At 36.7% G+C, this 23,959-nt stretch overlaps 1 protein-coding gene across 1 annotated transcript in view; it reads right to left on the bottom strand.

Annotated features, from left to right (window-relative positions):
* Positions 1 to 5,478: 5,478 nt before the first annotated feature.
* The window catches only part of EGLN1 (egl-9 family hypoxia inducible factor 1), a 74,973-nt gene continuing 56,492 nt past the window's right edge, over positions 5,479 to 23,959 (bottom strand). The window contains exons 2-5 of the mRNA XM_069064875.1: positions 18,706 to 18,825; positions 13,458 to 13,594; positions 9,010 to 9,077; positions 5,479 to 7,960 (exon numbers count right to left, since the gene is read on the bottom strand). Of these exons, the coding sequence (XP_068920976.1) occupies positions 7,896 to 7,960; positions 9,010 to 9,077; positions 13,458 to 13,594; positions 18,706 to 18,825 (390 nt within the window). The 3' untranslated portion in view covers positions 5,479 to 7,895. The remainder of the gene's footprint in view (positions 7,961 to 9,009; positions 9,078 to 13,457; positions 13,595 to 18,705; positions 18,826 to 23,959) is intronic.

Here is a 23,959-nt window from a genome sequence, read left to right as displayed (position 1 = left end):
ACATTCCAGAAGAGCTTCCCTTCTTCACTAGTGTAGGGAATTTCCCCTCATAGAAGTTCTAGATGATGAAACCACAAGTTTGGACACTATACGTTATCAGGCATTTGTTATATACTGAATGTACACACACACACACACACACACACAGACACAACTAGAAAGATAGTTACTCAGGGCCAGGGAGGGGGCTGGTTTTGTGTAATTTTTTTTAAATGTCAGGTAACTTTTTATACTTGCAAAGCTGCTGTACAGTAAGGATTTGCATTTGAAAAGCTGCTTCCAAACAACGATTCAGTGGATTGCATGGGCTTCACAACTATGATAAAATAAATCACCTCCCATTTTTCAAACTAAAAAGAGAATCTAAATGGCCACAAAATGTTCACGTGATAATTCTACAACAATGCCAGAAATTGCCAGTTTTGTGTCCGTGCCCTTTCTAGATTTTTAATTCAGACCCCCCCCCCCCCCCAAATCATACTGAATTTTATAAGCACTGACCCAGGGGAATTATCATTTGTCAACCCTATGATGTTTATGAAGTTGTTCAAAATTTCAAAAATGCCTGACTACACAAAGAATACATGTATTAGAGACTGTGTAATCTAAGCGCTTTCCCTTTAGATCATTTCCTTGCAGTGACTTCACCTCTAAGTTTGCTATAATAACAATCTTATCACTGATTAGAGCAGCAATGAACACCCTGTTCCTATCTCTCTGCTTCTTTAGGAATACCAAATACAAAATTATTTGGGTCATAGCCATAATAAGGACTATCTCTACTCTATCTTAATAGGCATTTGTTGTTATATAATACACATATTAATCTCTGGAGATATAAAGAGAGCCACAGATCAAAAAGAGCTAGAATTCTGGTGAGGGAGGCAACGTGCAAACAATGATGCAGAAACAAGTTTTATGCAGGAAAAACTGATGGTAATCTCAGAGTGATGGCACTAACAATAAAGGAAACCAGAAGGTAGAGACAAGAAGGGAGAGAATGCCAGGCATGGGTGGAGCCAATGAAAACGCAGAGTTTTGAGATGGAATTTGAAGAACAAGAAGACACATGTCACTGGATCATGAGTTAAATGGAGGGGAAAAAAGTGTACTAAGAATGGAGAGGTTGGAAGGAGCCAGATAATGAAGGGCTTTAAAAGTCAGAGGATTTTGCAAGTGATCCTGGAAGTAACAGGGAGCCACTGGAATTTATGAAATAGAGGGATGACAGAATCATATTTTAGAAAGATCACTTTGAGGTAAATGAGAAATAGTTGAGGGGATATGGGGAAAAAATTGAGACACTGTTGGTAGAGTAGTGAACTGATTCAAGCGTTCTGTCATGCAATTTGGGTTATAAGCCCCAAGGGTTATAAAATCATGCATACCACTAACAACACCACTATTAGGTTGGTATCCCAAAAGAGAGGGAAAAAAAGGAAAAGGACCAATAAGTACAAGAATATTTACAGCAGCTCTTTTCTGGAGGCAAAGAATTAGAAATGGAGGGCAAGCTCATCTTCTAGGGAATGGCTGACCAAGTTGTGGTATGCGATTACTATGGAATAATATTGTACTATAAGAACTGATGAGCAGGATTCTCTCAGAAAAAACTTGCATGGGCTGACACAAAGTGAAATGTAATGTGTACAAAGCAACAGCAACATTCTAAGATGATCAGCTGTGAATGACTTAGCTATTCTCAGCAATATACAATCTAAGACGACTCTGAAGGACTTCTGATGAAAAATTCTAACCATCCCTAGAGAAAGAATTGGTGTCTGAATAAAGATTGAAGCATACTTTTTTTAACTTTATTTTTCTTGGTCTATGTTTTCTTTTACAACATGACTATTATGCATATGTTTTGCATGACTACATATGTATAACCTATGTCGAATTGCTTGCCTTCTCGATGGGTGGAGGGAGGGAATTTGGAATTCAAAAATTTTAAAACTAGTGTTGAAAATTGTTTTTGCATGTAACTGGAGAAAAATAAAATACTAAATAAAAAATTTAAAATAAAAAAAAAATCACTTTGATACCACAGTGGATAGTGGGGAGAGACCTGAGGCAGGGAGACCAACATGAGGCTACTATAATAGTCGAGATGAAGGCTTGTAACAGGGTGGTGGCAGTGTCAAAGGAAAGGAAGTATCTATTGAGAGATGTATTGATAGAACATGGCAACAGATTAGATAGGGGTGGAAGTGTAGAAAGCCTAGGTGACTGGGAGGATGACAGTGCCCTCTTTAGTAACGAAAGTTTGGAAGAGGAGAGGGATTGAGGAAAAGATAAATTAGTTCAATATTGGACATAATTAGTTTAAGATATCCATGAGGTCCATTTTACAATTGGGGAAACTGAGGCAAAGAAAGGTTAAGTGACTTGCCTAGGGTCCCACTGCTAGTCTCTGGAGATGAATTTGAATTCTGATCTTTCTGATTCCAGACTCAGTGTTCAGTCCACTGCAATATCTGGCTGCCTAGCTGCCATTTTTCCTGTACATAATCCCAACAAGAAAATTCTCATTGATTTAAGCCAGAAATGAAATAGTTTAGGGTTGAATTCTTGAACATCTATTTCAGCCTCCTGTCATAGCAGCATAAGTTCCTACGTCAGACTATGACTTCTGTAACCGTTATGTATCTAACTTTATTATTAACATGTTGTATGTACAACTGTCTAAGACTTAAACTCACTTCAGGTGAGGAAACTGCTCTGTTCTGAGAGGAATAAAAAAGATACTGCTTATGATAATACAGTTGAGAGACAGCGCCCAGAAAAACTACCTTGATCTTTTTCAATCCTTCCTTTTTTAACAGAGTGATGTATACCCCAAGAAAGATGAGTTTTTATGAAATTTGGTGCTTGAAGGAAGCTCCAGTTCACTTAATTTATAGAGTAGGAAAATGAGGCCCAAATTGGCATGGGCATTTTGTAACAAGCCAGAGATATGACTGGCCTTAGGACTTGATCTATTATCTTGCAAGAATAAAATCAGAAAAAAATTTTTTCTCATGTCTTACCTATTGCTGATATGAGACACTTAAGGCTAACCTTTGGACTCAAATATCAATGATAGTACACCAAGTTGCAAGGACTTCACATTTCCTTGTACACAAAACTGTTTTAAACCATAGTTGCTTATATAAATTTCTCGAAGATGTCTTGAAGTTCTTGCTTATTGCTACAAAGTTTAACATCTGTTTTTTAATATTAACATTGTGTGATGAGTAATGGAAACTTCAGTTACATTTAAATGAATAGGATATAGTTTACCACTTGTGATCATTATTGGTTTCAATTTAGGTATAGGATAATCATAGGGACTCTACTGAAATAAACACCGATGTGTTCAGAAAACTCATTGTAATGAAACCAATCTTCCAATTCAGGCTGCCAGCAATGCTGTCCGAAAAAGAAATGCAAAAGAATGGTGATAGTTTGTCTTTCCCTTTCCTTTACTCCCTATGCTGCAATTAAGTCTAATAAGCTTCATGTTAACATACCAAAAAATGTTAATGGCTGTACATATTGGTGAGGAAATGCATAAAAAAGTCTCACCATTTTTGAATAAGCAGCAGTTAAAGGCTTCAAAAGCCACCACCAGCTTTGATTCATTATTTTAAATGGGAAAAACTACAAAGGAGTTGGGTTTTTTTTTTTTTGGTCTTTTTTTTGGAGGGAAGGCAGGGCAATTGGGGTTAAGTGACTTGCCCAAGGTCGCACAGCTGGTGTTAAGTGTCTGAGGTCACATTTGAACTCAGTTCCTCCTGACTCCAGGGCCAGTGCTCTATTCACTGTGCCATCTAGCTGCCCCTACAAAGGAGTTTTAAAAAAAATCAAGTGAAAATGAAGGTTCACTAGGAAAGTGCATATATACAGCAGGGACCCCAAGTTTTTTTTCCTCTCCAGTGCATACTGGCACCAGAGGAGCAAGTGTATCCCCTTTTCCCTCTAAACATTTTAGGAAACAGTCCCCATTAATCTGAATAACCTAATCCAGAGGATCCAGGAGTAGTCCTGGTGAGACAGACAACTGGAAAACAGATAATGATGCTCTTCCAAGCCTCTAGCCCCCTTGGTGGGTGACTTGGAAAAGAAGGAGTGCAGGAAACATCAAGTGGTGACAAGTCATTCTGAACCACCACAGAACTGAGGGAAGTGGGATCCCCTGAATCCTTTGAAGCTCTCTCATGGGTAAGGTCAGGTGCAGAACCAATATGATAAAAAGTTTCAGAAACAGAAGTGTGCGTTTTTTGAGCTGTGACACAGGCTTCCAGGAATTGTGGAACACGTGTGCTAGTCCTCTGGGAAAGGGAACAGAAGCCACTACTCGGGAGCAGAGGAAAGCTACAAGCAGCCTGGGCTGGAGGCTGAATAATACAAGGTGGCACGGGATCTACAATGGACATCAGGAACTTAAGACATCTGCTGCTAAGGGAAGAACCTGAAGAGGCATGGGCTACAGAAAAAGAAACAACTTTCAGAGAAGAGAAGGAAACCCAATGAAGACGGACAAGTGCCGAGAAACCCCTGTTAGAATCTCCTTAAGCGCACCTAAGAAACAGACCACACAGGCCTCTAATGGGAGGGTTACTCAGGGGCATTACTATTTTCTTAGGTCTTGGTGATGTGTATTCTATTTGTTTCCCTTAACTTATAAAGTTGTTGATGTTTTGAGTCTTGTGAATCAGTATATTTCTAAAGGAAGTTGTGGGAAGGAGGGTGTTCAACATTCAAGTTCCCAGATTACTAATTATCTAATGAGAGCAATAAGATAGTGAGAGTATTCTCAGTGAAAGAATTCTCTCTGAGTAACAAGAGGTTCTTCAAAGTGTACCCAAGGTCCTCTATGTCAGGAGTAAACCTGTTTCACAGTATGAAAGTTTGTCAAGGACTCAGTCAGTCCTTCAGGAGTCCACAATATAAACTGATACCTCAAATAAAGAAAATAAATTTCAAAATACAGCTTGTCCATGCAACTTAATTCTTATTTGGTAGTAGGTAAGTGAATCTAAAGTAGTTTCATTTTAAATAGTGCACTATGGAACACCAAGAAACAAATGTTTTAAAAAATATTATCTAGTAATTATAAAAATCTTGTGAAAAAGCCAAGGATAACTTTGCTCTCAAGGAAAAACAAACATTTAAGTATCCAAACACTATGCCTATAGACTCTCTTTCCTTCAAACATAAAGCTTAGAAGTATCCCATGGGGTGGGTTTCAACTAATATACTACACTTTAAAGTATTTCCTGTTATCCAACCTTCAAATGTGAAAAACAAAAAAAAAAAAAACACTAGAGAATGAATTTACAAATAGTAATACCAGTAACTGGACTGAGTCCAAATGGGCAATAAAAACACCTAGAAACTGCATCATCAAATTAAGTGCACTGGCAAGAAAGTCATTAGTATGACACAGGCTTTTAAAAACAACAAAATGACTTTTGAAAATAAACCACCATATAGTTTTCCAAGAACCTTTATACATCTGTTTAATTAGGTTAGCTTTACAAGCAACTTGCGAGCTCTTTCATAATGAAACACTGATTTTTAAATTACATGACTCTATAGGCAATTTGTAAATGAGTCCTGAAATGCTTTGCCTATTATAAACGTCTGTGTTTTACAGCTGGTTAATATCATGAATAAAAATAGCGTTATGAAGTTTGTCTTTAACCAGGATTAAACACAAACAGGTCATGAAAATTTTTTTAAAAGTCCTACCTGGTGACAAGTTAACTGTCTCACTACTATGAAATTCTAAGATAGTGAAAATATGGCTGCCCTGAATTGTGGATATTTTCCTAATGATTTATAAAAATGATGAAACAGACTTAAAAAAAAATACACCACTGTGTTAAATCTGTGTGGTAAACACTACACAGAGATTAGAATGTGGTACTTTGCATAACTGCAGAAGCATACATTTGAATTACAAAGGGGCTCAACAAATTAAAAGCCTTTTCTGTACACATATCTAAAAATAAAATTCAAACATACCTCCCATCAAAATAATGTAACTTCTGGTAAACCCAAAAAGAAAGTAGCGCTTTTTAATTGTGGCTAAATGCACTGCACTGCAGCCCAAACCAGATGGCAAAACAAACTGCACTCCTGGATCAGGCCGGCAGAGGCACTTACAGAGGAGGTTTGAGGTCAAATTTATGGAAAGAAGGGAGGGAAGAGGAACAAAATGGAATACATTTGGTAAGAACAACAATAATTCTGAGTACAAGCTAGAATTCTTTCTGCAACTTCTCCTAAGTGAGATCACAATACTGAATGTTTACCCCCACCCCACTCCCCAATGTCAGCTTCACTAAACAATTTTTTTCATGTTTTACATGAACAATAGCAATCTTTTAATAAAAATTACTGAGCTTTCCATAGAAAAGGTTTCTAATTGAATACAAACTATACAGATGCTAAAATTGTCATAAATTGAAATATATACAGAAATATTTCTGTACACTCACATTGTTTTGGCAAAGGAAATCAAGGACAGAGATAGAAAACTTACGAGAGAGAATACGGCCCTGTGGACTTTGCTAATGAGCATAGGAAAATATTTAAGTCCAAGACACCTATCCCAATTCATTCTTTAAACAACAGAAGTTTAGGGAGCTCTTATGTGATTTAGTAACATTCCCTCTTTTTCTGAAAAGTAAAAAAGAACACCAAAACATAAAAAGCAAAGCATTTCTACTTTCTTACTAAATGTACATCTTTTCAGTACTGATCAAAGGCCAGTGTTATGGTTGGGGAATGCTTCAACAGAACAAGAATCTGAAAATTCATTGCACATTAAGCCTGTAATGATGCATTTCAGTCTCAATGTATACATAATTTGCCCTTGATACTATATAACAGAATCAAGGTGCTACTGATCTGCAGATCAGATGGGGCATTTAATAGGAAGAAAACATATGGATGAATTTAAAAGTTTTAGGAATGGATACATCTCTTTTTAAACATAAAGGAAATTCCAGGGTATATCTGAAAGTCTAAGAAAGCCCTTTTTTATCTTGGGAACTTGATGCTGTGTCCCCAAAGCCTAGAACCTGGATATAATATAGCCTCAAGCTCAGTGCCAGTCACTTTATTATTACTTTTTTTTAAATTTAACTTAAAAGATAAAGCCCTTCCCACTTTGGATTTAACTTGTAAAACATGAACTAAAATAAAATAACTGATAGTAGAATAGTGATTTTTTTCCTGTTAAATTTAATTAAGGACAAAGTAAAAAAATACAGTAGCAATCTTTAAGAGTTCAAATTAGTTTAAGATATGACTACAAAAGAATCCGATTTTTAGCTGGTAAGTAAAGTGCTCCTTTTCTGACTTTAAATGTAAAGAAAATTAAAGTGATCTTCAGTTACTGGCAACTATCATTAAATTAGGTCTTTTAGGGCAAAGGATAACAATATGAAGAGGTTTACAAAAATAGATTGATGCTATTTTGGAGAATAATACTGTAATTTTTACTCAATTCACTTTGATAAACTGTACCTGGTCATACAAAAATTACCCCAAATTCAAATTTGACTATATAAAAAAGGGAGAGATGAACTGGATTCAGCTGGATGATAGGTCTGGCAAAATATAATGATGAAAAAATTCTATGTAGGGCACTTATTTTATGTCCAGATGTATATGTCATTTTTAATTGCTTATATTCTTCAAATAAGCAGTCACAGGTTTGGAGTCAGTCACACAGTACAATGCCACAGCAGTCAAAATCTTCTTTTTGATGCAACACAAACATGTTGTTTTGGTTTCCATATTAAAATGCTGATTTGTTGTCCATTTTCCTTTATCCCATTTATGCAAATTCACAAGTTAATAAACAGCATCAATGTAGGTGTGTTGCTGGATCAAAGACTCTATAAAACATCTTTCCCAATTGAATCAGAAGGTTTATTAAGTTCAACCCTCACACCTTTTTCACCTGCAAGGGGAAAAAGAAAGCATCTCAGTTAAAAAAAAAAAAGCAACCACATTATTACACCTGGCTCTAGGGATTTACTTCTCTATATTTAATTCCTGTCACCATGACAGCAAAACCCTAACTTTGCAATCATTAACTAAAAACCATTATTCCTTCCTCAGAATGTTATCTGCAGTATAATCAAGTTCAGTCAATGCAGTGCTAGGCTTCCTTAATTAATGAACCTTTAAGATTCCTGTAGTGTCAAAAGCCCTCGATTTGGAATTAGATGCCCTAGCTTCTAATAACAGTTCCATCCCCTACTCTGTGTGATGCTGGGCAAGTAACTTTCTCTTGGACTCAGCCTCTTCATATAATGAGAGAGAGGGGATGGACTAAGTGACTCCTAAGTTCCCTTCTAACTCTAAATCTATGATACCATGGGGGAGAAAAAAATCAGTCTATTTACTGACTCTAACTTCTGCCTTTTTTGGATGAATGCAAGCTAGTAAAATGTAATTCACAGCAAAGTTTCTATAACTGATGACTTGAGTAAAATATAAAAGGGGCAGGAAAATCAGAACTGCTAAATATTGATCAGTATGAATATCACCAGTAGGTTCATGCTAGGATGCAGTTTCTAATACTCCAAGAGAACAGGATTCTGTAAGTATTCTCTGAAATTAGAATGGAGTGATCCACTAAAATATACACAAGCAGGCAAAGAGGCCATGGGTGGAATCACTGATATAAGAGAAATAACCCAGAACTTGGGACTAGACTGAAAGAATTTATCTTCATAATATAAGAATAATCTAATAATTGATTTTTGTACACGTAGTAAACACAAAATCTAAAGCTTAAATTTAAATGCTGAAAGCAAGAACTGGGCTATTCTAATTAGCCAAAGACCTCATTGCTATAGACATGAGAATTCCACTTTTAAATAAGAAAATATAAAACCAGGAAAATGAGGAATATTTTTCTCTGGCCTCAGTTCAGTCTATTTTTGGAAATCACTGAGAAGAAAAGGGATAAGTTTTTTAATACAAACCCAAAGTGATTATTACCTGTTAGATATTTTACTTTAGCTCGTGCTCTCTCATCTGCATCAAAATACCACACTGTAATTGCGTACCTAGAAGAAAATTTAAAACAAAGGAAAAATATGAGGATCAAACGAGGTAATGGATATGAAAGTACATTGAAACTATGCAGCAATATATGTAGTAATAAAAAAATGTAAGGCTGGGGACAGGCAGCAGGGGAGAGGTATGTCACCTCAGCAATCTTATAGTTAAAATATAATTCTATAACTATTTTAGTATTTTATGTAAGAATAAATTATTAGCACAACACCCACTTATACAGCAACTTGATTCATTGAGAAACATAACTGGGAACTAGTATGTGAGCAAAAAAGTCCTCTGAACAGCCAAAATAAATGTCATTAAATCCATGTATTAAATGTGCACATGCTTGACTTACAGGAGAACTCCCTGGGGTCTCATTTATTAGATGCATAATTTTAATAAACTTGCTTATCTGATATAAACATTAATTATTGATTGGTTAATTGATCAACTAATTAAAAGCAACAAATTACCAGAGTTAAGGAAGGTGGGAAAGGTTGGTGTTGACAGAACTGACACTGATATTATTAAATCATCTCTATACGGAAGAAGACAAACACCATTAAAAAATAGGCACGAGAACTCAAAAAGCACACAGGGTGAGACCATTTAACATGAGGAAAACCACTGCTGTACCAATGCAACTCCTAAGGCCATCACCATATTAAAACACAGCACAACAATAGGTGGCAGTACCAAGTAATCAAATAAAGTTTAAATTATGTGAAACTATAAAAAAGAGATTTTCAATAAAAATAATTCAAATAAAGTTTTGCCATTTTTAAGTGGCAAACTTTATCTTTTGTAGATCACCTCTTTTTCCAACAATGTAGAATAAACTAAAAGTCACTATATCCAGGGTACAAAAGAAGGTATACAATTTAGAAATAAAAAGTAAGAAACAAAATCAGAACTGAAGAGTAGGGAGTATTTAGTTTTTGTATCCCCAGCTCAAAGCACAAGGCCTATAGACAGTAGGTACTAATAAATGCTGAACACAATTTTCTTATTTAAAATTAAGATTATCCACTAGCTTCAAATCACTGGTCATGAATAGCAAAGAACAATAATTGAGAAAACTGGCACTAATAAACACTATAAAACTAGCCCATGTAAATATTTACTAAGTTCCTATTACATACAGAATATTGTGCTAGTTATTGGAAAAAATATGAAATTGAGATAACAACAGTCCATACTCTCATGAAACTTTAATAGAGGGGTATGACAGATGTATAAATAACAATACAAAATAATATATTATATGATAAATTCAAATAATATAATATTGTGTAAAGGACACAGGAAGAAAGTGATGGGAAAGGGGAAGGCTTCAAAAAGAGGTGATACTTCATCTGGGCTCTAAAGCAGTGGTGTCAAACTCAAAAATAGAAAAGTGGACCACTAAATAGTACATAGGATCCTTGCTAACACATATTGACTTACAAAACCAAATATTAACTATCTTTAAAAAGTATATTTTCCCATTACATTTCAATCTGATTCAGGTACATGCATGTTTGACACTTCTACTCTAAAGGATAGGTCGGAATTTAAAAGGGATGGGACAGGGGAATTGTAACATAAAGAATCATATCGACAAAGGGTCAGAGGCAGGAACGCATGGAGCACATATAAGGGATAAGGAATCTAGTTTGGGTGAAATAAAGAGTAGAGAGTGAAGAGCATGAGACAATATTGAAAAGGTAAGTAGACTGTGCAGCCCTTGAACTTTGGAAGAGTCAAATCTAGGATACAATAAAAATTACTAAAACGAAAGAAAATTAAGAAATTATCCAATTCAACCATTTCATTTAACAGAGAAACATGTTCTGAGACTTTGGGTGACTTATCCAATAACACACAGTGAGTTAATACCATAGCTGGGACCAGGACCTAGGGCTCTGGGTCCTTAGTAATTCAGTGTTGATTTTTCCGTTCTACTAACTTTGGTAATATATGGGGAAGCTACAGAACCCTAAAAAGTCATCGAGTCCCACCTCCTCTTTTCATCATCTATAAAACTAGTGTGACCTTGGCATGCCACCTTCCTTGCTGAGAGTTCCTAAGCAATGAAATTAGAAGTTTATAGTAAATGTCAGAGGAGGGATCTGAACCAAGGTCAAAAGACACCAGAGCCAGGGCTTTTTCTACTATACCACACCCTGACCCTCTACTCAAAACTATTAATCTCCCTTTGCTGTTCTATTTCCTTTAACTGCCTTATTAAAATATTGGCTAACCAAACACCCAAATGGTCTATCGGCAAAATGAAAAGATCTCTGGATTTGGATATGTTCCAAACATGGCTGTGCCACTTAATACCTGTGTGACCTTGGATACTAGTCTGATACTTACCTCTTTAGGCCTCAATGACCTCATCTGTGAAATGAGATTAGAATGGCTAACCTCTAAGGTCTCTTCCAGCTAAACCTCTGATCCTCTTCTCTGTCCAAAGTTACAACACAGAATCCAACCTCTTTTGTGGAGGCTTTTCTGACCAGCCCAGCTGGAGGAGACATCTCTCAGGAGCAAGACTAGAGGGCCTTTTTTAGCTCTTATGTAATTATACAACACTTGTTCTTGTGACTCACTTAAAGATCATCTACTGTCTTATATTTTTAGTTACCGTTTAATGTGTGAATATATTATCTCTCCAAAGAGACTGCAACAGACTAATATTTCCCAGCACCAGTGTTTTTCCAAACCTTTCTCTGACCCCCATCACATACAGTGCTTAGCACTCCACTCATTGCAAAGTTTAGTATTAAAGGGATCAAATATTTGGTACAGAACAAGGGCTATATATATCTGGGATGAAAGCAGGCAGAAGAAAGGTACAAAGGTCTCAGTGAATCTCTAAGTCCTCATCAGTGGCAAGTGCTAAGGCCTGAGGGTGAAGCCTTTTGCTGTACTACTGTCATTTCTGTATACTATTTTCATTATTTCTATTGCAGCTAGTCCTTTGATCTTATTGTATCTTCTAAGTTGCATGAAGAAGCCAAAAAACTAAAGTCTGGGGTGTTATAAGATTCATAACCTTATAAGGCTACCTTTAACTCTAAGTTGACTAAACCAAATATTTTCTTAGTGTATTTATTCCCATTAAAATAATTTTCCCATTAACAATGCCACTTTTAACAAATTAATTTTTGATGCCAATATCTTAAGTTTTAAGAGAATGATATAGACACTAATGGTGTGATGCAAACATTGAATGCACACGACTTAGTCAGACATGAGTTACAGGCTTACATCTGCCACTTACTACTCCATGTGCTCAAATTATTCTACTTTTCAGGCCTCAGTCTCTTCATCTATAAAAAGAGGGAATTGGACTAGATGATCCTGAAGGTCCTCTGTAACTCTAATATTCTAATTACCGGTTGTGACTAAAAGTTAATATTCCACACCTCTCTTTTCCACATAGGAACTTAATACTAGTTGGCATAATTGTTCATATGCCTAAAGTGCAAATGCCATGAATGAGGACCTCTAGAATTCTTCCAAAGCTCTGTTCAAGCAATGTTTTAATTTTTGTATTTATACTGCTGGCATCTGTCATGGTAACAAAGCACATCGCATGCAGGAGCTGGCTGGCTGATGAGCACTACCATAAGAAAAGCCCTTTCTGGAAAAGAAGAACAGAATTCAGCAGATACCCAGAGCTTTCAATCTTCTTTTAAAAATCATTTCTGGGGCGGCTAGGTGGCACAGTGAATAGAGCACCCACCCTGGAGTCAGGAGGACTTGGGTTCAAGTCCGGCCTCAGACACTTAACACACACCAAAAAAAAAACTAGCCATGTGACCTTGGGCAAATCACTTAACCCCTACTGCCCTCCAAAAAGCAAAAAAAAAAATATCATTCCCACTATTTTTATGATCCTTCCTTACCCCCACACCTGCCATTGCTCCTCTCCATCCTAATCTTTGCTTTTCACTCCTTTAGTTTCAAGCCTCAGCTTTACCTTCTATTTTCCAGTTTCCACCATTCCTTCTTTATCCTCCTATTTTAAATCTTTCTTCTTCCTTACTCCACTCTTTCATCCAAGCAGAAAGGATCCAAAATACAAGGAGACTTGGGGATCTGCCACAAACTTAAGGAAACCATATGGAAGGGGACAGAGATGCAGGATAGGAGAGCCTGCAACCCCCATTTCTTCTTTACCTAATCATATTTTCTTTACTCAACCAATGAGTAGATGTGCAGAGACATATATGCAGTGAAAGAGAGGATATTGGAGACAAAAATGTGACTGGAAAATTTGCATGAAAGTAGTAAGATATACATAAAATTGACTCTATTTATTTGAGCAATTCAGGTTTCCCCCAAAGGGAGCTTTATAAAAACCTGTGACACGTTTTTTCTTATAGGAATACTACCTTGTAGCAAATGCTGGTTGCACTTCATGAGGGTTGCGTCGGTCAGACCAGAAAAAGAGCAGTCTATCAAATTTGGGTTCAATGTCAGCAAACTGGGCTTTGCCTTCTGGAAAAATTCGAAGAATACCTCCACTTACCTAGAAAAAATTATTCAACATAATTAAAGCAAGTCAACATTACAGTGATTGATTTAAAAAACCTTGGTGTGGCTAGGTGGCGCAGGAAATAGAGCACCGGCCCTGGAGTCAGGAGGACCTGAGTCCAAATCTGGCCTCAGACACTTAACACAAAAACTAGCCGTGTGAACTTGGGCAAGTCACTTAACCCCAATTGCCCTCAAAAAAAAAAAGGAAAAAACAAAAAATCCTACAGGTTGTATGTCCTCTGCATAGCACAAAAGTAGTCCAGGCTGGCTACAAGACTGACTGATACTGATCCACACAAGATGCAAGAAGAGTTTTATTTCAATAGGAATCATTCAAAGATCTACTTCTATTTGCTGAGCTCTCAAACTACACAGAGATCTCTCTGGAAAAATACTCTTATCTTTTATACATTCTACAAGACTTCAATGCAGTAAGCATTTTTTTTTTTTGGAGGGGGAAAGCAGGGCAATTGGGGTTAAGTGACTTGCCCAAGGTTACACAGCTAGTTTTAAGTGTCTGAGGCCAGATTTGAACTCAGGTCCTCCTGACTCCAGGGCCAGTTCTCTATTCACTGCACCACCTCGCCGCCCCTCAGTAAGCATTTAAGTCATTACTATTTGCAGATCACTTGAATGTGTGCCATCTCCATGATGCTGAATTTTAAAATGTCTCAAATAACCACTCCTCCTCCATCTCTCCCTCTTATACACTCCACTTAAATCCTATGGTCTCTCTATGTTCTCCTTGTCTATCACTTCCTGTTCTGCCTTGACTTTCCTACCTTTATAGTCTTGATCTTATGGTTAATTAGTTCATTTCATGCCACTCACTAAGTCCCAACTAAGTGGGAAAGGCTTTTTTGCCTCTGGAGTCAGAGTTAAGTCAATAAGCATTTATTAAGCACTTACTCATGGCGGGTTATGTGCTAAGTACTGGGGTTAAAAAGAAAGACAAAAATAGTCCCTGCCATCAACAAACTCACAGCCTAATGGGGGTGATAACATGCAAACATCTATGTACATACAAGATGGGTAATCAAAGAACCTAGTTGCAAATCCCACCTCTAAAGCTTACTATGTGAGTAACAAGTCATTTAATTTCTTTGGGTCTCAGTTTCCTCAACTGTATAATTAGGTAGGACTAGATGGCCTCAGAAGTCTCTTCCAGCTAAAGATCCTATTATTCTACTGTGCTAGGGGCACTAATCCAACTCTGGTCCTACATAACATTAAATCTTGTCTCTTTGAACCTTAGGTCATTCCCATTATCTGCCTTCTACATTAGGCTCCCTCGCAGCTTAACACTAGTGGAAAAAATCACACAATCATGTCAACCAGTTTTCCACTGTGATCTCCACCCTCTTTTAGTTTGCACTCTTAAAAGAGCTCTTTATCTTCATCAGCATTCTTCTTTGCTAGCATAAAGAAGAGGTAACCCTCCTCCTTGAACCCCTCCCCTCTCATCTCCTCCATGAGCTTGCTCCCTCTGATCATTTTCTTCTTCTCCACCCTTTTCAATCTCTTCCTATACACAGGGTCCTTCTCCACTGCTTACAAATATACCTAGGTTTCTCTGGAAACAAAACAAAAACCACTTAACCTTGCAGCTCCTTCGAGCTATTATTTCTACTCCTCTCCCTTCCCCAAATTCTTAGTTTTTATACTGGCTCCATTTTCTCACCTTCCACTCACTTTTCAATTCCTTGTACTCATTATTTCCAACTCCTCATTTCTCAGAAACTGAGGCAAACAGGGTTAAATGACTTGCCCAGGGTCACCCAACTACTAAGTGTTTGAGGCCATATTTGAACTCAAGAGCCTGCCTGACTCCAGGCCCAGCACTCACTGTGCCAACTCACTGCCCATTCTCTCCATGGTTAACAATAATCTCTTTTAAATGTTAAATCCAATAACCTAACACTCAGGTTTCATTCACCTAGACTTCTTCAATGTTTTCTGAAGTTATCAGCAACCAATTCTTCCCCACTTCCACAGAGCTACCCTCTCCTTCTTTGGCTTACATAATATGGCACTCTCTTGATTCTCCTACCTATCTGATTGTTCGTTCTCAAGACTCCTTTGCTGGATCATCATCTCAGCACAAGTGTTTCCCAAGATTCAGTCCTGGGCTCCTCTCCTTTTTCTACATTCTTTCCCATGATGATTTCAGATATTCCCAAGAGTTTGAGTATCATCTCTAAACCATCTATATATTAAACTATAATTTCTCTCTCCAAATTCCACTGCCACATCTCTGACTGATACACATCTTTATCTGAATGTCTCAACACCTCAACATACCTAATACAGAACTCAACTTCCTTCAAAATACAGTCTTCTTTCAAACTTCCTGATTTCTGTTGATGGCACCGAACACTGCTGATATTCTCCCAGTCACTCAGGTTTATAACCTTGACATTCCCTCTTCCTCACCTCCTAGATGCCAAATCCCATAGGTTGTTTTTCTGCAACATCTCTCACACATACCGTCTTTCCACTCATACGGCCACTATTCTAATTTAAATTTTCGTCTTTTCCCAGCTAGACTATTGTAATACTCTTCTAATTGGATCTCCCTGCCTCCTGAAATATGCCCAGGTTTACTGGAGTACACTGGAGTAAAAATATACTCCAATCTCTCCTCATCTCCAATCCATTCTCCACACAACTGCCATAATAATCTGCCTGAGGCCACAGATTAGGCCCTACCATTCACATGCTCAAAAATCTGCCCTTAATAGTCAAAGAATAGTCCTAGTCTGTCATCTGTTAATTATAATGATACATGCAATTTGATAATTTAGAACAAATAAAACAAGCCAGTAGGCCAGAATCTTCAAAGTTTTAAATAAATGCCTGGCAATTTGTTTTATCTTTTAGACTCAGGGAAATGAACTTATTTCCCAAACTCAGAAGATCATTCTGAAAATCATCAGATGACACAAAACATCAAAATTCTTTCAGCAATTAAATTACCTATTTTTACTATATATGGGCTAGCATTTAGAAAAAAATTTCTTCAACTAGTTTTCTATACAAAGATTTCTAGACTAGGGGCAGATAGGTGGTGCAATCAATAGAGCTCTGGCCCTGGAGTCAGGAGGACCCGAGTTTGAATCTGGCCTCAAGACACTTGACACTTAACTAGTTGTGTGACCTTGGGAGAATCGCTTAACCCCAATTGCCCTGCCTTTCCCACTCAAAAAAAAAATATCTAGACTAGAAACAAAAATTTCTACACTACTATGATTATACCACACCATATGTTTAAAATACCTATAAGAATAGGGTTAATTTTCTGCACATAAAAAAAAAGACACAGCTGGTCTATATTGTATGTGTGTGTACATGTATATGTACACAGACACATTTGAAGTAGCTATAGGGCACAGTGGATGAAATGCTGGGCCTAGAGTCAGGTAGAACTGAGTTTGAATCCAGCATCAGACACTGACTAGCTATGTGATCCTAGACATGTCACTTAACCTGTGGCCGTCTCAGTTTCCTCAACTGTAAAATGGGGATAATAGTAGCACCTATCTGGCAGAGTTATTGGAAAACGCTTAGTACACTGCCTAGCACAAAGCAGATGCTTAGTGCCCATTTCCTTTCTTCCTTCCCATATTGGCAGGTAAGTTTTCTATTTTTAAAAAAAGGTGACAAAATTTGCTGGGAAAACCGTAAAGTAGTTTGGTAGAAACTAGGCATAGACCAACATCTATCATATGCCAAGATATGGTCAAAATGAATAAAATTATTTAGGCGTAAAGGGTGAGGGCATAAGTAAATTAGGGGAGCATGGAAAAATATACCTGTCAGATCTGTGGATAAGGAAAGAGTTTACAACCAAACAAGGGACAGAGAGGATTATGGGAAGTAAAATAGATAATTTTGATTACATGAAATTAAAAAGTTTTTGCACAAACAAAACTAATGCAGTCAAAATTAGAGGGAAAACAGGAAACTGGGGGAAAATTTTTTACAGCAAGTTTCTCTGATAAAGGTTTCATTCTCAAATATATAAAGAACTGGGTCAAACTGATAAAAAATTTTTTTTTAATTTTTTTTTGCTTTTTGGAGGGGGGAAGGCAGGGCAATTGGGGTTAAGTGACTTGCCCAAGGTCACACGGCCAGTGTTAATTGTCTGAGGTTGTATTTGAACTCAGGTCCTCCTGACTCAAGGGCTGGTGCTCTATTCCCTGTGCTACCTAGCCACCCCTTTACATGTAACTGGAAAATATTAAATGAAATAAAATAATTTAAAGTAAAAATATTTTAAAATCACCATACTAAGTCTTTTGGAATGCTGTTTGTTTTTTTTTTTTAATCTAGTGAGCTACTTGCCTTTTGAGGGGTTCTCCGATAAGAAAAATAACCACTTCCTCAAACTTCCAACAGACTCACAAAGAGGTCTGTTTAAATATCATTTAAATTTAAATGAAAGGTAAGATCAATATATAAACAATATGGGTTTTTAAATCATTAAGAGAAGGTAAATATATGTGTGTGTATGTATGTAAAGACTGTCTTTATGAGATCTACTATAGATTGCCAAATCATAAATCATGTTAAATGTGAAAAGGCAACAACTGGCCTCTTCTCTTTCCTCCAAAAAAGATCAAGTCTGTGAAACAGAGGTAGATATGACAACTCTTAAAACAACAACAAAAAAAAAGCAAGTAAGAAGAGTATAAATAAACCCCATAAAAATAATGTGTGTATTTATATGCATTATTTTCTTTTGGAAAGCCTCTCAAGAGTTTGTAAAAATGGTTCTCATAACTTATTTTAAGAAAAAATTAAAGGAAGTTATAAACTTAACAAAGGTAACTTTTGGGGGAAGTTATTTAATTTTGGATGAATGCTGGCCGTAGAGTTTCTTTAACATCTATTGGGAATAAAGGCAGCCATTGTGTGGAGTGTGCCAATTTCTATGATAAAAATAAGCTTTTTAAAGTCATATATATATTATACATATATATATATATATACATATATATTCTCTGCTATCGTGATATTATAGCTTAAGAATTTTGTTAGAATCTAGCTTAAATATCTCTGGCTCTGAGAAAAATGTATTATACTCAAAATCAAATTGCATACCTTGGCATCCCAGTCTTTATTAAGATAATATATACACGTGACACATCTTCCATCTCCATTTGGATTATCAACATGTCGCACATAACCTGTTCCATTGCCTGGATAACATGCAACCATAGCCTGTCGGGGAAGGAAAAAAAATCAATATACGATTAAAGGGAGAGAGGCCAGTCAACCTTTAAAACGGAGTTTCTCAAATGTGGCTATTGTGGACTATTCCTAAATTCCTCTCTCCAATCACCACCATATTTCAGAAATACACAAAACTCCTGTAATCTAAAGTAATTTTAGCCTAATATTCAGAAAAACATAAATAACAATGGATTAGAGCAATAGTCAATTCAGATTCAGTATTCTAAGTGTAACCGAGGGATATTTTGTAAGAGGGCATAGTAGTTGCCTTTCATGATGTCAAACATTAACTCATTCAACTCAAATGATATTTGAAGAAGGCTCACTTGTGTTTAAGTATATTTTTAAAACTTGCACAATATAAATAAAATAATCACAAAGAGCACAGCAATAAAATGGGAAATAAAAATATCAAATATAATCGATAAAAACTTACTATCCAAAATATATAAAGAACTGACACAAATATATAAGATTAATACCCAGATTACATTTGATACATGGACAAAGCAGAGGAACAAATAGTTTAAATACTAGAAAATGCACACAGTGCATCACATGAAAAACATATAGCCTCCATTAACAATTAAAGAAATGTAAATTAAAATCATTTCAAGGGATACCTATGCACTGCTGGTGGGTCTATAAATCTGTTTACTTTCTCTAGAGAGCGATCTGGTGAACTATAAAACCATTTCTATCCCAACTCAGTAACTCCATTTTGTCAACTACACCTCAAAGAAATAACCAGAAGGAGGGGGGGGGGGGAAGGGAAGGCGATCTGTAGAAAATGTTCACAGAATGCTACTTATAACAGTAAAAAACTGGAAACAAGCCCCCAAACAGAGGACTAACTTGGCAATATAGTAATATGATGCAATATTACAAAAGCATTTTTGAAAACTAATTTACTCACAGAACATTCCTCAGTTTTGAAATATGCTAGTTTCTGGAAGAGGGAACAAAGGACCTTTGGGGAAGGCAAAATCGAAGAATTTAAAGCTATTTTCATACCCCAAATTATCACTTGCAATGTTTTTGACATATACACAACTTTATATTTAACATTAAAGGAATCATAATCAGTATTTAATCAACATTATACAAAACACAAGTTAGGGAAATGTCATTACATAATTGTTTAAAAAATAGGCAACTATGTATCATAAATAATATATTGAAATGTACATAAAATAAATTCATTTCAACATTAACTATTATGTGGAAATGCTAAGGGGGAGGTAGAGATGAATTAAGACATAATGCTTTAATGTTGTATGTTTTATTTTTTTTCTACCCACTTAATATTATTCTCTTTGGTCATCTTCTCCTCCATAACATGGTTTCATCTATTTCTATCTTCCCTGTTTCTATTAAATTATATGACAGATACCTTAAGAGTACTATAAGTAGTACTTGAGAACATCAGAGGAGAAAGGAGTTTGCTCCCTTGCAGCCTAAAACAAGAGTAAAATGAAAGATTTCATGGGGTAGGGATGGCAATTATAAGGGGGAAAAGAAGGAATAACATGAAAAGGCAGAGCAAGTATGTGGTGTGTCTGGGGAACAGTAAATAGTCTGGTCCAGCTATAGCATAAAGTATATAATAGAAGGGAGTAGAAAATAAGGCTATAAAGATATGTCAGATAATGAAAGACCTTAGATGTCAAGTTAAGGTGTCAAAAATTTAGAACTACTGATGATAAAAGGCCAGCAAAGGTTTGTTTGGCTGTTTTTTGGTTTGTTTAAACAGGGCCTGGATGTAGTTAAGAACAATGTTTTGGGAAACTAAATTTGACAGCAGCATACAGGACAAATGAAAAGCAGACAGAGACTAAAGGAAGAGAAAACAATAATCCTACAATAGGCAATGAAGGGCTGAACTACAGTGGTGAGTGTCAGTGAGAACTGAAAGTAAGAGACAGATGTGAGAGATTCTGAAGGCAAAACTGATAGGGAATGCTGAGTTTGTTTTGAGACATGATAAGCTGGCCTAGAGGCTAGTAAGTCAAAAATATTGATATGGAACTGACCTATAATTTCATTGGTATAGGAACTCTTGGAGAAGAATTTCCTTTACAATATAGTTCAGTATTTTTTCTGCCTATTTTTAGACTTTCATAGAGCACTAGGGGTCAATGACTTGCCCAGTCACACAACCAATATTGGATGTAGAGTTTGACACCAGGTATTCCAGGATTCAAAACTGGCTTTCCACTACTAGTCCACACTGTATAGATCAAATACATTAATACAAAGTATAAATCTATTGCAAGGATATAAATCATCATTCTTAAAAAAGAAAAAAGGATGGTTTAAGTTACCTTGTTCCTCCCATTTACCCATATTTGGTCTTATGCCAGGGGTAGGGAACCTACGGCCTTGAGGCCAAATGTGGCCTTCTAGATCCTTGGGTGCAGCCTTTCAACTGAGTCTAAATTTAACAGAACAAATCTTTTTATTAAGGGGATTTCTTCTATGAAGTTTGGATTCAGTCAAAGGGCCATACTTGAGGACCTGGAGGGCCACATGTGGCCTTGAGGTCACAGGTTCCCCACCCCCTGGTCTTTTCTTTGATTCTCTTCTCTTCCTAACTCCCACTCCTCATATCCAACCATTTGAGAAGTTCAGCTGGCTCTACCTCTGCAAAACCTCTTAACATCCATACCCCTTTCCTTTCTCCCCACTCAGATCACCACCCTCTCTCATCATTTCCCTAGATTTTTGCAACAGCTTTCTCTTAAGAGGTCTCTACCTCTAAAGCAAAATTTCTTAACCCTTTTTTATCATGGACCCCCCTTCAGCAATCTAGTGAAACGTATGGACTCCTCAGAAGAATGATTTTTAAATGAACGAAATAAAATACATAGGATTACAAAGGAAATAAATTATGTTGAAATAACAGTTAAATATATTTTTTTCAAAAAGCTCACTAACTTGTTTCTTAATGAGGTTAAGAACCTCTATTATAAAAAGAACCTCTACAATTGTTCCTTCACTTTGCTTCCAAGGTCATCTCCACAAAGTACAAACCTGCACATTATCAGTCCCTTGCCCCAAATTTCCTAATGGCTACAAATTTACCTCTAAGATAAATTACAAACTTAGTGTGGCATTTAAACTACTACATAATCTAGCTTCAAAACCTTTCTAAAATTTCATATTAACCAATTAATAAGCATTTATAAAACACCTACCACATGTCAGGCTCTGAGCTAGGCACTAGTGATACAAAGACAAATTTGAAACAGTTCTTCTTCATTTTAAGGGAGGAGAGCATATGACCATATACAGACATACATACAAAATAAATTCAAGGTTATTTTGTGGTGGGAAGGCATTAGCAGCTGAGGGAGAAGGAAACCAGCAAAAGCTTTACGTGGACAATGCCACAAGTGCCAAACTTACTTCCCTCCATTAAAAGCAACAAAAACAAAAGTCCACAACTCTGCAAACCCCAAGTTTTATTGGGGTAAAACAAGCTATTAATGGTACCTACCCTGAAACTCAATGTGTCATGCTCTGTGCATTCAACAGGCTGTCACTCATGCCTGAAATGTTCTCGAGGTCAATTTTTCACATTCAAGGCTTAGCTGTGGTACCCCCTCCTTTTGTGTAGTCTTCCTTGATCTCCCAGACTTAAAAGTACTCTCTTTTCCCTCAAAAACCCCTAGAGTATTTTGAGTTCTTCCATGTCTCCCCCCTTCAATCTCTACCTAGTTTTATGTTTTGTTTTGTTTTTAAGCAATCGGGGTTAAGTAACTTGCTCAAGGTTACATGGCCAGTTATTTTTGTGTGGGTTCCGAGTATCTGAGGCCGGAACCAAGCCCAGGTCTCCCAACTATGGGGCCGGCACTCTTACTCACTGCGCCACCTGGCCACCCCTACCTAGTTTTATGTTTACCTGAGTATATATACTGTATCTGATCAGAACAAGAATACTGAGAACAGAGTCTGATTCATTTTTTTCATTTTGTATCCACAATACCCTGCACATTGCAAATGCTTTACAAATTTTTACTGACTGGCAGGAATTATCTTTATTATCATATTAATCTGAAATGGGCCTCTTATAAGGCAAGGAAATTGCCCAAAGTCAAACTCTAGCCTCTAAGAATACTTCTTAATGCCAAGTTCCACAAGCCTAATCTCCAAAATTAAAATGTTTTTCATAACTGATATTTTGTGCTACTTCGCAAGAAATACTTTTAGGAAATCTACACTTATGATCAAGCAGCAAAGGCTTTCCAAGTCCACAATTAGCTGGAGTACTGGTTTCATGCTACCCAAGAAAACCAGCCAGATCCATAAGCAGACCATAAAAGATTGCTCACACATTATTATTTAATTTTAATCAGTGATAAAAGATACCATGTGAAAGCAACCATGGTAAGTTACAGATAAGTAGAGAGCCAGCATTGTCAATAGCCTTCTACTTATCAAATATTATCTGCTGAGCCTACTTTTATGCCTACTGGGCATACAAACTAACTCAATCATAAAATTAGCTCATATCTGTGTGATGCTTTAAGGCTGACAAACACAACAACTCTGCTGTCTAAAACAAGGAAACTGGCTAAGATTCTCACAGCAGCTGGTCCTACACAGACCATATCTCAAGTGGTGAATTAATGAGAAAAGTAGCCTGGAGGATGAAGGGTTTGGAAAGCATGTCATATGAGGAATAGTTAAAAGAACCAAGTATTTTTGGGTTGGAAGAGAAGGGTAGAGGGAAAAATTACTGTCTACTAAAATATGTGGAGGGGCTAACCACGGGGGAGAAAGTAACATTCAGAAAACAGAATTAGGGTATGTTAGAGACAATAGCTTTTGGAAGGACCGAACTTACCAAGGAAGAATTTCCTCACAACTAGAGCTGACAAAAAATGACAGGGACTCACTCATGAGGTAGTGAAGATACAGAATTACAGAGTCTTACAATTCATAGGAGTAAACTTAATAAGGCTACAAGAGATTAAGAATAGAGTCAGGTGGGGGCGGCTAGGTGGCTCAGTGAATAGAGCACCAGACCTGGAGTCAGGAGACACTTAACACTAGTTGTGTGACCTTGGGCATGTCACTTAACCCCAATAGCCCTGCCTTCCCCCCTCAAAAAAAAAAA

The sequence above is a fragment of the Petaurus breviceps genome, unplaced genomic scaffold (genome assembly GCF_028583685.1).
Source record: "Petaurus breviceps papuanus isolate PSGF00001 unplaced genomic scaffold, PetGlider_PUasm1.0 90650, whole genome shotgun sequence".
Lineage (NCBI taxonomy): Eukaryota > Metazoa > Chordata > Mammalia > Diprotodontia > Petauridae > Petaurus > Petaurus breviceps.
This window is presented reverse-complemented; position numbering and strand designations above follow the sequence as displayed.